Source organism: Procambarus clarkii, chromosome 30, assembly GCF_040958095.1.
Source record: "Procambarus clarkii isolate CNS0578487 chromosome 30, FALCON_Pclarkii_2.0, whole genome shotgun sequence".
Lineage (NCBI taxonomy): Eukaryota > Metazoa > Arthropoda > Malacostraca > Decapoda > Cambaridae > Procambarus > Procambarus clarkii.
In genome coordinates this window covers 18,852,946-18,865,792 of record NC_091179.1, presented here as the reverse complement: position 1 = coordinate 18,865,792, position 12,847 = coordinate 18,852,946, and the positions used below count along the sequence as shown (strand labels likewise).

General features: G+C 35.9%; 1 protein-coding gene across 4 annotated transcripts; it reads left to right on the top strand.

The window, feature by feature from the left end:
* The first annotated feature begins 4,108 nt into the window (after positions 1–4,108).
* On the top strand, positions 4,109–12,448 carry LOC123765614 (glutamine--tRNA ligase). Of its 4 annotated transcripts, none has more exons than XM_045754289.2 (4): positions 4,109–4,211; positions 5,205–5,293; positions 9,401–9,880; positions 10,612–12,448. In XM_045754289.2, exons 2-4 carry the CDS (start codon positions 5,209–5,211, stop codon positions 12,300–12,302), a joined length of 2,256 nt encoding a protein of 751 aa, XP_045610245.2. In that variant the 5' UTR covers positions 4,109–4,211; positions 5,205–5,208; the 3' UTR covers positions 12,303–12,448. The 4 variants fall into 4 exon arrangements, with proteins under 4 accessions (XP_045610245.2, XP_069190095.1, XP_069190096.1 ...); XM_069333994.1 differs by having other exon boundaries at positions 4,141–4,249; XM_069333995.1 differs by having other exon boundaries at positions 4,144–4,211; positions 5,209–5,293.
* Positions 12,449–12,847: the final 399 nt, after the last annotated feature.

Sequence of the window (12,847 nt, the reverse complement as noted above, 5' to 3'; positions counted from 1 at the left end):
TATAAGTGTTTGTAGCCCTTCGGTATTTTTTTTTAATACATGAGGTACATCTGCATTATTGCAGCTACCCTAGACTATATGAAGTGGAGTACAGTGTGTCAAAAAAGCTAACTATGTGATGCTAAAAAATCCTCATCACACAGGATGGTTAGTCATACAGAGGCATGTGATAGGAAGTCTGCACTGGCGACTCCGGCCCTCCGGTATATACACTCAAAACTGCAAACACTCTACGGAAAACAAATCGCTGACTTCACTACTCAGGCACAGATATGTACCCTATCTACAACCATCATCATTACTGCTTTGATTAATATTCTCACGTACGTCATTGACGCATATGCCAAAAAGGGTTGGGCCCCAATATGGAACATTAAGGTGCCCCACTAACCACATTTCTCCAGTCAGGTTCATTTCCATTTAGAGCGATATCTATACTTTCCTTGTTTCAACTATTGTTTTATTGATTCTAGTACTTTACCATTTATTCCATGTGCTTGTAATTCCTGCCAGGTCTTTCATGTGGTATCTTATCAAGTTAGGACTAGGTTAAATTGGGTAGGTGCTTTCGTATCATTGGCAATTATTTGCATTTAGAGAACAGGAGTGAATTAATCTTCAAAGCACAGAAAGTAAGTGAAGATCTTTTTGTAAAAATTTGAACGTATTTAGTTGTAAGTCAGGTGTGAAAAAGAGATCATCATTTACTTAGGGATAGGCCTACTGCATTCAATAATTTAAATTATTAATAATATTATTGTATGTCATAAGTATTGCCATTTGCTACACCCATATTCCAGCATGGTTAAGATATGGAAAAGTGGTGGCATGGGTGTGAAAATAGAAATAGCCTCCATCTTGGTCTACTGCTTGCTAACACCACCAAAGGTTTCGCAATAGGTGGTATCCTGTCAGGGTGGCCAGCACATCCTCCCCAGGCTTCACCGCTGTGCATCTCAGTTCACACCAAGGCTTACACACCCACTGATGTATTTATTAGTGAATAATCAACAAGAGATGTACTTGGCAACTTACTTTTGCTTGGGAATTCTGCTTTGCTCGTAAAGTAAGCTCGGCTGATTAGAAATTAAGGTTATTACGAGTATACTGATATGCGCTTAGAAATATTACTGTATAGCCGAACATGGTAGCCTTTTCTAGTTAATTTCATACATCGTTAATAAAATTTAACACCCTAGAAGTGCATAGGAAAGTATACACTACTGTATTTTCAGTGTATATATATATATATATATATATATATATATATATATATATATATATATATATATAATGTGTGTGTGTGTGTGTGTGTGTGTGTGTGTGTGTGTGTGTGTGTGTGTGTGTGTGTGTGTGTGTGTGGAAAAAATCTTAGTGTCATCTGTAAATTTGATGATGCGGTTTCTAATACTTCATCTAAACGATAAGATACATTAACGGGGCCGAAGATATCATGACCAAATCACACACCAGAGGATAAGGAGATAACGTTTCGGTCCATTCTGGACCATTGTCAAGTCAATTGTGATAATGGTCCAGAATGGACCGAAACGTCGTCGTCTCTTCATCTTCTGGTGTGTGGTCTGGTCATTATTCTCATCTAGTCATTGATATATATGATTAGACATTGTATGTACTAGCTCTATATATAAATCCATCAATGTTTGTACCTTGTATGTATGTACTTTACCTGAATAAACATTTGATTTGATTTGACAAAAAGGGATCCCACTCCCAATATGGACTTCATACATAATTTCAAATGTAGATATGATAGAGCCCAATAGGCTCAGGAACCTGTAAATAAGGTTATTGACGGTTGAGAGGCGGGAGCAAAGAACCGAAGCTCAATTCCCGCGCAAGCACAACTAGGCGAGTACGTGTGAAAAAGAAAACGTGAATTAGAGAAAACTGAAGATTTATAAACTTTTTATACGGCGGTCTATTGTAAATTCAGTAATTTACGGATTAGAATAACAGATCCTCAGAATTACTATTGAGGATTGGTATACAGGGCTATATACAGGCTATATCATGTTCGGTAGTTACTTTTTAGGTCAGGCTTAATAAATCTAGATATCAGTTAGCCATTTGTCTCTTTAACAACAGAAAACTGGAGTCTTTAGATCAAGGTTACAATATAATAGGCTATAAATAATATAACAATAGGGATATGTACTAAAATATTATACGATTCTACACTAACTGCAGTCATGGATATGAAACTTCAAAACTGCCATTTACTGTATACTACTGTATACTCGTTAAACCATCCACCAAACCCCGTTTATGAATGAAAAACACTTTACACACGACTCACAACTGATTATGCACTTTTCTTTCACTTTTTATCGAGCAGTGCTTTGCTCACGTCCTCTGCTCGAAACGGGCCTCTCTAAATGTTTCATACACGTACGGCAAATACCAATTATTACCAACAGAACATAGCCTAAGTTAGGCCTAGCTCTTCAAAACATTCTAGTATGTAAAAATATTATAAAAAAAAATGAACATTTGTCAGAATAATTACTTTTTATCGCCACTTATTGTTGTTGTGATAATTATGTGAATTCAATTTATCTTACATGTACTTACAATTACAATTATTTTTTATTCAGTATTTAATATTACTCCTTTTTTGTTTACCTTTACGACTTTTCCGAAACGCTTTACGTTAGTGACTTTGCAAGAAAATACCACTTAATGACCAATGAATGTATGTACTCTCATTACCCATTGTACCTTCTTGTAAATAAATACATATCAAATAAATAGTATTAGAATTTGCTAATAGCAAACAATTTCATAAGTCATTCAGATGCTGATTTATAGCCTAATAGACGTAACTGTTCAACACCAAGTAATTTATATCGCAATGATAAATCTCCTGAAAGTCATGTCAAGCGATAGCATCTTGTCTAGGTAACGACAGCTCTATCTAGAGATGGTCCAGGAGGGCATCACAGCTACTTTTAACGACCCGGAGAGCATGTAGCCCAGTGGCACAAGACAGTGTCCACTCACCGACTAACCAGTGTGCCCTCATTAAACAGCCCCACCCTCCACAACTTGTCCCAAACACGTAAATTTAGTTTTACTTTATGAAATCTTGATAGCAAATCTACAGCTAACATGACCTAAGAGGGTTCAAAATTTGTGGCGAGGCCAGTTTCAAGAAAGGCTATATAGGTTAATGGCTTTGCCAGAATGTATAATTTACTTCATTGTTATTTTTCTTGTAAGGGTTTTAAATAAATAAATAAATCAATAAGTGAAGATATGGCGTAGGGCCGGACACGTCTGGGTGCAGGTGACGCCGCAAAAACTAGTTGGGCGCTGCCGTGAGTGATCTCGCTCTTATACTTGTTAGGAGAAGTTCCTCGCTCAGAAACCTGCGGTATCTCCAGTGTCATCGCAGCAGAAGACTGAGTTTAACCTTTGCAGGCGCCCCCCGGAGTGGTGCACCTTGCTGCCTCTTGGAGGCTGCTAACAGCTGTTCCTTTCAGGTGTTTCATGCACCACCTTTACCTCGTGACTGAATTTTAATTAAAAACAAAAAAGTAAAGCCACTAGCTTTAATTATCCCCCTTTAATTATCTATTATCCGTTCTCCCTTTAATTATCTATTATTTACTCATCTCGTTTAAAATAGCTTCAAAATATAAAGCTCCTTTGGGGTTTCACATTAGAAATGACCTCGTCAATTTGGTAAACTGGACTAATGGAATAAAAAAATAGATTTCAGTTTCAGACAAGTTTAGTACATTTTCTGTCCATTGTGAGGACGGGCTGCTGGGTTTGGCATGTATGTGGGTTATGTTCTTAGAGAACTAATAATATGGGTAAAAGTGATGCCGTTAGGTGAGGTGGTCTAATTAAAAACATTGTTTGAAAATTATTATTATAATTATAATCAAACGAATACGTGTAAAAATATAAACAGTGAAATATACACAGTAAAATATGTGAACATTAAAAAAATCACATAAGACACTTGAATTTTATTTTATAGTGATCCAAATTTTTGCATAGCAAAATCAGTTAAGGGGCTTAAAAAAATAGTTACTATTAAATAAATAATAAAGATTTGAGAATAAAATAGTAATAAGATTATTACCGGTGTGCACTGAATTTTCTCAAAATGTTGGACCCAGATGACGTAGCCGTCTAGAAGACGTCCTCCTGGTTGACGTGTTCCTCAAGACAATTGTGTAAGTCTCCTGCCATCTTCATGTCCAGTGACCAGCAGGTATCTTCTCAATATCTTGCAGCTACCAGGTCATGGTATATCTAATTATAGTGAAATCAACATTACGAATAACATTGCCAATTAGGCTATACATACCTGATAGTGTTTTAACTTTGATGATTCACCATCTTGCAGACTAAACAGTAGTGTTGTGATAGAGGGTGAGGTGATAGAGGGTGAGGTGATAGATGGTGAGGTCATATATGGTGAGGTGATAGATGGTGATGTAATAGATGGTGAGGTGATCATGCTGAATATGGACGCTAAGATTTGACATGGGGAGTCAAGATTGGAAATATACTGTTAGTATTAGCTCCTGAGCCTAAGATGGTGAATACAATTCCAAATACAATTGCGGTCATAATCTACATGTAACTGGGTTGATTAACATCTTTATTCTTAATCCCATACAAGCTTTCCATGATTATCCTCTGAGAGCCTAGCACAGATGACTTGTAGTAGGCAATGAAGCCTAGTACAGTGACGTCTCAATATTCATTTTAAAAACTGGCTCTAATTTTAAGGTGTCATGGTAACCGAAAATCCGAAGAAAAATGGAATATTTACGAAAAATTACGAAAAATACTACAACGTTCTGGCAACACTGTGGTCCAAACCGTTTAAGACAAAAGGCATCATTACTTGTACATGCATTTTCTAGTCATGTTACCTTGCTACAAGGTAATTATGAGGAGAAAGTGATAGACATATAAGGGAAATGCTATTAATATCTTTATTAACAACAAATAATTACAATTTTGTCTAATCTGAGGAATTCAATTAAGGCTTGGTTGGTGACAAGGTTTCAAGTTTCAGCGTTTCTTTTGCCCGAAACGCTAGGCGTACTAGTGGCTTTAGGTATTGTATGTACTAGCTCTATCTATAAATCCATCAGAATGTTTGTAGCTGCATCTATGTATGTACTTTTCCTAAATAAATTATTATTATTATTAAGGAAGATGGCTCACAGCGACCAACGTAGCTCCCCCACATCTGACCCTCGCCTGCACACCACCGTTATTACAACTCTTCCCTGTGGTACAGGTAAGTCAAGCTTGCCTCCTAAATTAGTTTGCTTTTTTCCCCCGTCTCATTTAAAATGAAATTTAAAAACCCTGCACAAATTCCGAATAGAGGTTTGAAAGCAGTAATATTAAAATAATTTTGGAGCACAAAACAATAAAAATTTAAATTTTATTTTATTAAAATTTAATAACCATAAAAACTTGTAATTTTTATATTTTATATTGACATTTGACAATTTTATTGTTACAACATCAGTTATCTATTCGGAAGAGTAATATTATTTCTGAAAAACAGTATAAAACTCTGAAGCAACAAATCAACTAATATATATTACTTTCTCTGGAGTGCAGCAGAATTTCTTCCCGGAAGATACAGAAAGTAAGATCTAAATATTATGTCCCCTCAAGTTGAAAAGCCTCTGCATGATCCAGACAATAATCTGCAAGCCTTTTGGAACGAATCGGTGGCAGAAGATGGCACAGCTGGATGTGAGGTCAATAGACAAGAAAACTGAACTTAGATTTAGTAACTACATTTCATCTACACAAGCTAAATTGAAGGCATTTTGGGTGGTCTGGATTAAGTAGATCAAAGCTATATTTTTCATATTTGCTGATAGCCAGAGAACGCTGGATTCATTAAATCCATTTTTACGTCTATCGTTGAGAATTGCAAAAAAAGTATAGATATAGAATAAAATGGCACAATGTGAGGTAAATATTAAAGGACACAATGTGAGATAAGGATTAAAGGACACAATGTGAGATAAGGATTAAAGGACACAATGTGAGATAAGGATTAAAGGACACAATGTGAGATAAGGATTAAAGGACACAATGTGAGATAAGGATTAAAGGACACAATGTGAGATAAGGATTAAAGGACACAATGTGAGATAAGGATTAAAGGACACAATGTGAGATAAGGATTAAAGGACACAATGTGAGATATAGAATAAAATGGCACAATGTGAGGTAAATATTAAAGGACACAATGTGAGATAAGGATTAAAGGACACAATGTGAGATAAGGATTAAAGGTCATAATGTGAGATAAGGATTAAAGGACACATTGTGAGCTAAGGATAAAAGGTCACAATGTGAGGTACAAATTAAAGAACACAATGTGAGATAAGGATTAAAGGGCACAATGTGAGATAAGGATTAAAGAACACAATGTGAGATAAGGATAAAAGTATACGATGTGAGATAGAGATTAAAATGCACGATAGGAGGTAGAAATTAAAGGACCCAATATGAGGTAAAGTTTAAAGGATATAATGAGAAGTCCATGTGAATTCCATCTCATGTTGAAATAAGTCTTCATTATAAAATAGATTATGACCTGGCCAAATGTACTACAAAAAAGCAGAAGTTGATACTGAATATATATATATATATATATATATATATATATATATATATATATATATATATATATATATATATATATATATATTATATATATATATTATATATATATATATATATATATATATATATATATATTATATATATATATATATATATATATATATATATATATTATATATATATATATATATATATATATATATATATATATATATATATATATATATATATATAAACGGAAGTGACGAGAAAAGATAGAACATATGTGAAAAGCAAAACCATCCATGTATGTGACGCTAAACACCAATTTCACATTCACATTTCACATACATTGCCTTTTCGTTAACATAGAACGAAAAGGCAATGTAAAGGACCTGGGTGTACTCATGTCGGAAGACCTTACCTTTAAAGAACACAATAAAGTAGCCGTCACAACTGCAAGAATAATGACAGGTTGGATAACAAGAACTTTTCACACTAGAGATGCTATACCGATGCTGATACTTTTCAAAACGCTTGTGCTCTCTAGAGTGGAGTACTGCTGCACAATGACAGCCCCTTTCAAAGCTGGAGAAATTGCTGACCTAGAGAGATAGAGATTAAAATGCACGATAGGAGGTAGAAATTAAAGGACCCAATATGAGGTAAAGTTTAAAGGATATAATGAGAAGTCCATGTGAATTCCATCTCATGTTGAAATAAGTCTTCATTATAAAATAGATTATGACCTGGCCAAATGTACTACAAAAAAGCAGAAGTTGATACTGAATATATATATATATATATATATATATATATATATATATATATATATATATATATATATATATATATATATATATATATATATATTATATATATATATTATATATATATATATATATATATATATATATATTATATATATATATATATATATATATATATATATATATTATATATATATATATATATATATATATATATATATATATATATATATATATATATATATATATATATATATATAAACGGAAGTGACGAGAAAAGATAGAACATATGTGAAAAGCAAAACCATCCATGTATGTGACGCTAAACACCAATTTCACATTCACATTTCACATACATTGCCTTTTCGTTAACATAGAACGAAAAGGCAATGTAAAGGACCTGGGTGTACTCATGTCGGAAGACCTTACCTTTAAAGAACACAATAAAGTAGCCGTCACAACTGCAAGAATAATGACAGGTTGGATAACAAGAACTTTTCACACTAGAGATGCTATACCGATGCTGATACTTTTCAAAACGCTTGTGCTCTCTAGAGTGGAGTACTGCTGCACAATGACAGCCCCTTTCAAAGCTGGAGAAATTGCTGACCTAGAGAGCGTGCAGAGATCCTTTACTGCTAGAATCCACTCAGTAAAACATCTAAATTACTGGGACCGACTAAAGAGCCTAAATCTGTACTCCCTTGAGCGCAGGCGGGAGAGATACATAATAATTTACACGTGGAAAATAATTGAGGGGCTGGTCCCAAACCTGCACACAGAAATAACACCACATGAGACCAGAAGACATGGCAGGATGTGCAGAATACCCCCGTTGAAAAGCAGAGGTGCAACAGGTACTCTGAGAGAGAACTCTATCAACATCAGAGGCCCGAGACTGTTCAACACGCTTCCACTACACATAAGGGGCATAACTGGCAAACCCCTCACAGTGTTCAAGAGAGAACTGGATAAGCACCTCCAAAGGATACCTGATCAACCAGGCTGTGACTCATACGTCAGGCTGCGAGCAGCCGCGTCTAACAGCCTGGTTGATCAGTCCAGCAACCAGGAGGCCTGGTCGACGACCGGGCCACCGGGACACTAAGCCCCGGAAGCACCTCAAGGTAGGTAGGTACGGTAAAACAGATAAACAAAAAATGCTGGGAGTGACCCCTGTACACATACCCCTCAGACTTTGATACAAATATTACTAGAAATAGGGAACGGGTGTTAATAAAAATTAAAGGAAATGTAAATTATGTGGTACGTTAAGATCTCGCACCGCCACCCATATATGTCATCGAGTACCCATTGATTGATATATGTGGAAACATTGAGATACAGACTGTCCGTGAGATAGGACTGATGTTCTGGAGAAATAAAAGAATTTTGCGTTAGGAACGTTAACATTTATAAATTTATTTGCATGTATATTTATAGCCTCCGTATTATAATAAAATGTTTATATGTATTTGTATTTATTTGTAAATATTTTTTTTTGTATTTATATGACTATTTGTGTCTACGTTCTAAATAATATTACCTGGGGTAAATGTTTTCCACCCAGAATGTGGATTATATGTCAGTTATCTTGAGAATACATTGAGCTTCCCTCTTCCTTTCAGTGCATTTCTCTCTCAATAAACTTATTTAAATTTCAAGTTTAATGTGTCGCTTCTTGGACTTCAGGTCAACTTTTAAAGAACAGCTTTCTTATTAATATAAGTAGAGTCATATTTAAAGCTTAATGTATTTTCTGGTATATATATTGCGGTCCCTTGTTTTTTCCTAAATTTCCCTTGTTAATTTTCCCTAAAACAGCGTTTAGACTTATCTTTCGTACAATAGCTGATATTAACTGGCCTTATATAACAGATGAAGTCTAGCATTGTTGTGGCATATTTTTGGTATAAATGCTAATACTTTCGGTTCGTTTCTACTTGAAATAGATTCACAAGATGGTCTATTTATCTGATGAAAATATTTTCCTCCATGTGTAGACGGTGACGAGTTTATTGGTGATAAAGATGCCGGCTCCATCTCAACGCAGACACACAGCAAAGATTACTTGAGTGGTGAGGCTACAAGCCAAGTCCTTCCACATGCAGAGAGTGGCGAGCATGCGAGTGGTGAAGATGCTCACCACACCCCTCCGTGTACAAACGACAACCAACGTGTGAATAATGAAGAAACAGACCCCATCCTTCAGTGTAATGACCGGGGTGAACATATGACTGACACGTATCATAGTCATCCAAGTACAGGTGGTGACGAACATGGCTGCCAAGTGATGTTTGTCTCCAGCAGTGATGAGAATATCAGCGTCGGAGTGCCATACGGCTGGAGAATAGCGACCCCGTCACAAGGCGACATTGCTTCCTATCAGACCATGTTGACAACTGTTCAAAATATAGCATCACTTGCTACGGGCTTCAACACCGCAACCTCTAAAGTGGGCGAAGGCGACGTATCCTTCATTGGTAAGTCACAGCTGACTTTTTATTGGATAGATGAAGAATACAACTTTGCTGATTATCTTGTGGGCAGGTTAGTTCAAGGAGTTTGTGGGCTTACTACCTCAGAATTTAGCATTTTTAAGTGATGTGAATTAAGATCTTTTTCGAGTATAGGTTAACTGAAAGTGACAGGGATTTAATTGTATTTTCAAAGCAAGCTAATTAATGGTGAACAGATAATATTCTGCTCATAAAGAGTTCAACTTATTAAAAGATGTCTGGGAGCTCATTGCTCTTTCATGGACAGGTTAATTAAATATTACAAGTTATAATCTTGTAGTTAATGACAAGAGAACCATTACCTTCTGAAAACATTAAAGATTAAGTAAATACAATTCTCGTGACAAGTTATTAACAGTGACTAGAAACCCACTATCTTGAAGAGGGTAGTTCAAATTATTTTTGGTTAATATCTTACGGAATGCATTTTAGCAATGGGAGTCCATACGTACCGCATAAAAAAATAATTATTTGGTTATGTAGAATTACTGACTGCTCTTATAAGTTAGGACAGTTTATTATTATATATGTGTATAAACACTACAATGGAAAGAGAAAGTATTTAAGTAAGGTAATAAACGAGTTTAAGTGCATGCGGCAAAGAAATTAGCTAAAAATCGCTATACTGTATTAACAAAACATGAATACAGTCAGCTAAAATGTGTTAATTTTTAAATATTTCATTATCTTCACAGAAAGTGAATCTGAGACAAGCGACGATAAAGATCAAAATCTAGACTTGAACATCGAAGATTCACCAGCCACCGACAGTGAAGGATTTTTCCGCCACGGAGTGTTTATAATGAGTAGGAAGCAACTGGAAGACGCTCTGAAGAGGGGTAGAGGAGTGGTGCGGACTCGGTTTCCTCCAGAACCAAGTGGCCCTTTGCATATCGGCCATGCCAAGGCTCTCCATGTCAACTTTAGTGTTGCTGAAAACTACAATGGCGAGTGTATACTGAGATTTGATGACACTAATCCAACCACGGCTCGTAGAGATCATTGTAATAATTGTATGGAAATGATTGAATGGTTGGGATATAAACCGACCAAAATTTCATTTACATCTGATTATTTTGACGTCTTATTTCAGTATGCCATAGTAATGATTACCAAGGGTAAAGGTTATGTCTGCCATCTTGAATCAGTTACCTCGCCTATCAAAACTAAAAGTTTTATGGTATCACCCTGGCGAAACCGTTCTATAAAAGATAATCTAAGAGAATTTTATAAAATGCGTGAAGGAGGCTACGCGGATGGGCAGGCAGTGCTGAAGATGAAGGTGAGCACACGTTCAGGAATTATAGATCCTGTAGCTTACAGAATCGTCTCTCGGGAACACTACAAGACAGGAACACGATGGTCCGTGTACCCAACTTACGACTTTTCGCATCCTATCGTAGACTCCCTGGAAGCTATCGCTGTGTCACTGTGCACATTTGAGTTTGTAGGTCGCCGTCCCTTATATGATTGGGTGCAAAATATTCTTAACCTGCCGAGAGTTTGTCAAAGGGAACAACGAAGACTAGAAATACCATTTACCGTTACGTCTAAGAGGCAACTAAATAATCTTGTAGGAAAGTTCTTTGATGATTTTGATGACCCTCGTTTGGTTACTCTGGCTGGTTTACGCCGGCGTGGAATTCCACCTTCGGCAATTCGTAAGTTTGTGTCTGCAGGTAAACACGAGTACAACCAGCTGCTGGACATTACACGAAAAGTTCTGCTGCCCGTGTGTCCTCACCGGCAGGTGGTGCTTCAACCCCTTCTCTGCAACGTTGTTAATTATGATGAACTGACAGCAGCAGCAAATGAAAATCCACTCGTTGCCAGAGTTCGAGAGTTTGGCTATGACCTTCACAAAACAAGCAGAGATGTTTATATAACACGTCAAATCTATATAAACACGTTCGACTTTAACGAAGACGACGAAGCTAGCAGGTACTGCTTGACGCCATCTTCAAGTGTGCATCTCTACAGTACAGACTATGTCATGCGAGTCATGCGCCTCAACTATTCACATGATAAAGTCATTGAACTTGATGTTGTCCTCGACAAAGTTTTGGTCAAGAACCGTCAAATGAAAGTGTTAACATGGGTATGTAATCCTGTTCAAATTAAGGTAAACCTAATTGAATATAAATTTCTAGAGCCTAAAAATGAGCCGGTTCCCATAAAGTCAGCTACAGCACTAGCAGAGCCTAGTCTAGTCTCTGAGGTGAATATAGGCTCAAACTTTACATATGGGCAAACGTATCAAGCTGAACGGTTTGCTTTCATCACATTGGACCCATCATCAGTTCCTAATGATTACATCTTCAATATAACCTGCTTTCTTCATATTCACGACAATTTGCAAAAGTCTGTGTTGAATGTGTTTCAGTGAAATCATGGCCATAAGACTACATAATGCTAAAGGAAATCATTATTGTAAATTTTGTTTTTTAACTATTTTTGTGATGAATAATTATAAAGTTTAAAGAATACGGATATTATCTATGTAATTTAGTTAATAAAAGGGTAAAAAAATTATTCTCAATATTTCTCTCTAACAATAGTGTAAGCCTTGGGTTTGCTGACAATATATACATTCCTATTGTCAGGAACATAATTACCCAAAATTTAACAAAATTATCCAAAACTTCGTAGAATTATGCAAATAAAGAAGGCATTAAACATTTTGACAGTAAATGTAGAACTTTAATAATCATAATTTTACTAGGAAATAACATTATTTTTATAACGAAATAAGGCCAAAATAGATGAAAATCTGCTTCCCTCTTCTATTGATACTCGTCCCTCTCTCTCTCTGGCTTCGCTATGTTGATGACATTTTTGCTTTATGGCCTCATGAGGCCTTTATTACCCCCTTCGAACCCTTTCTTTTACCTTCCTCCAAGATTTCCTCCTCCTCACCTCTTTCTTGCCTTA

Excerpts from the sequence above, each read along its gene's own strand:
- LOC123765614 (XM_069333993.1), top strand. Across the intron at positions 5,294-9,400 it reads AACTCTTCCCTGTGGTACAG|ACGGTGACGAGTTTATTGGT; the intron begins GTAAGTCAAGCT and ends CTCCATGTGTAG. Across the intron at positions 9,881-10,611 it reads AGGCGACGTATCCTTCATTG|AAAGTGAATCTGAGACAAGC; the intron begins GTAAGTCACAGC and ends TTATCTTCACAG.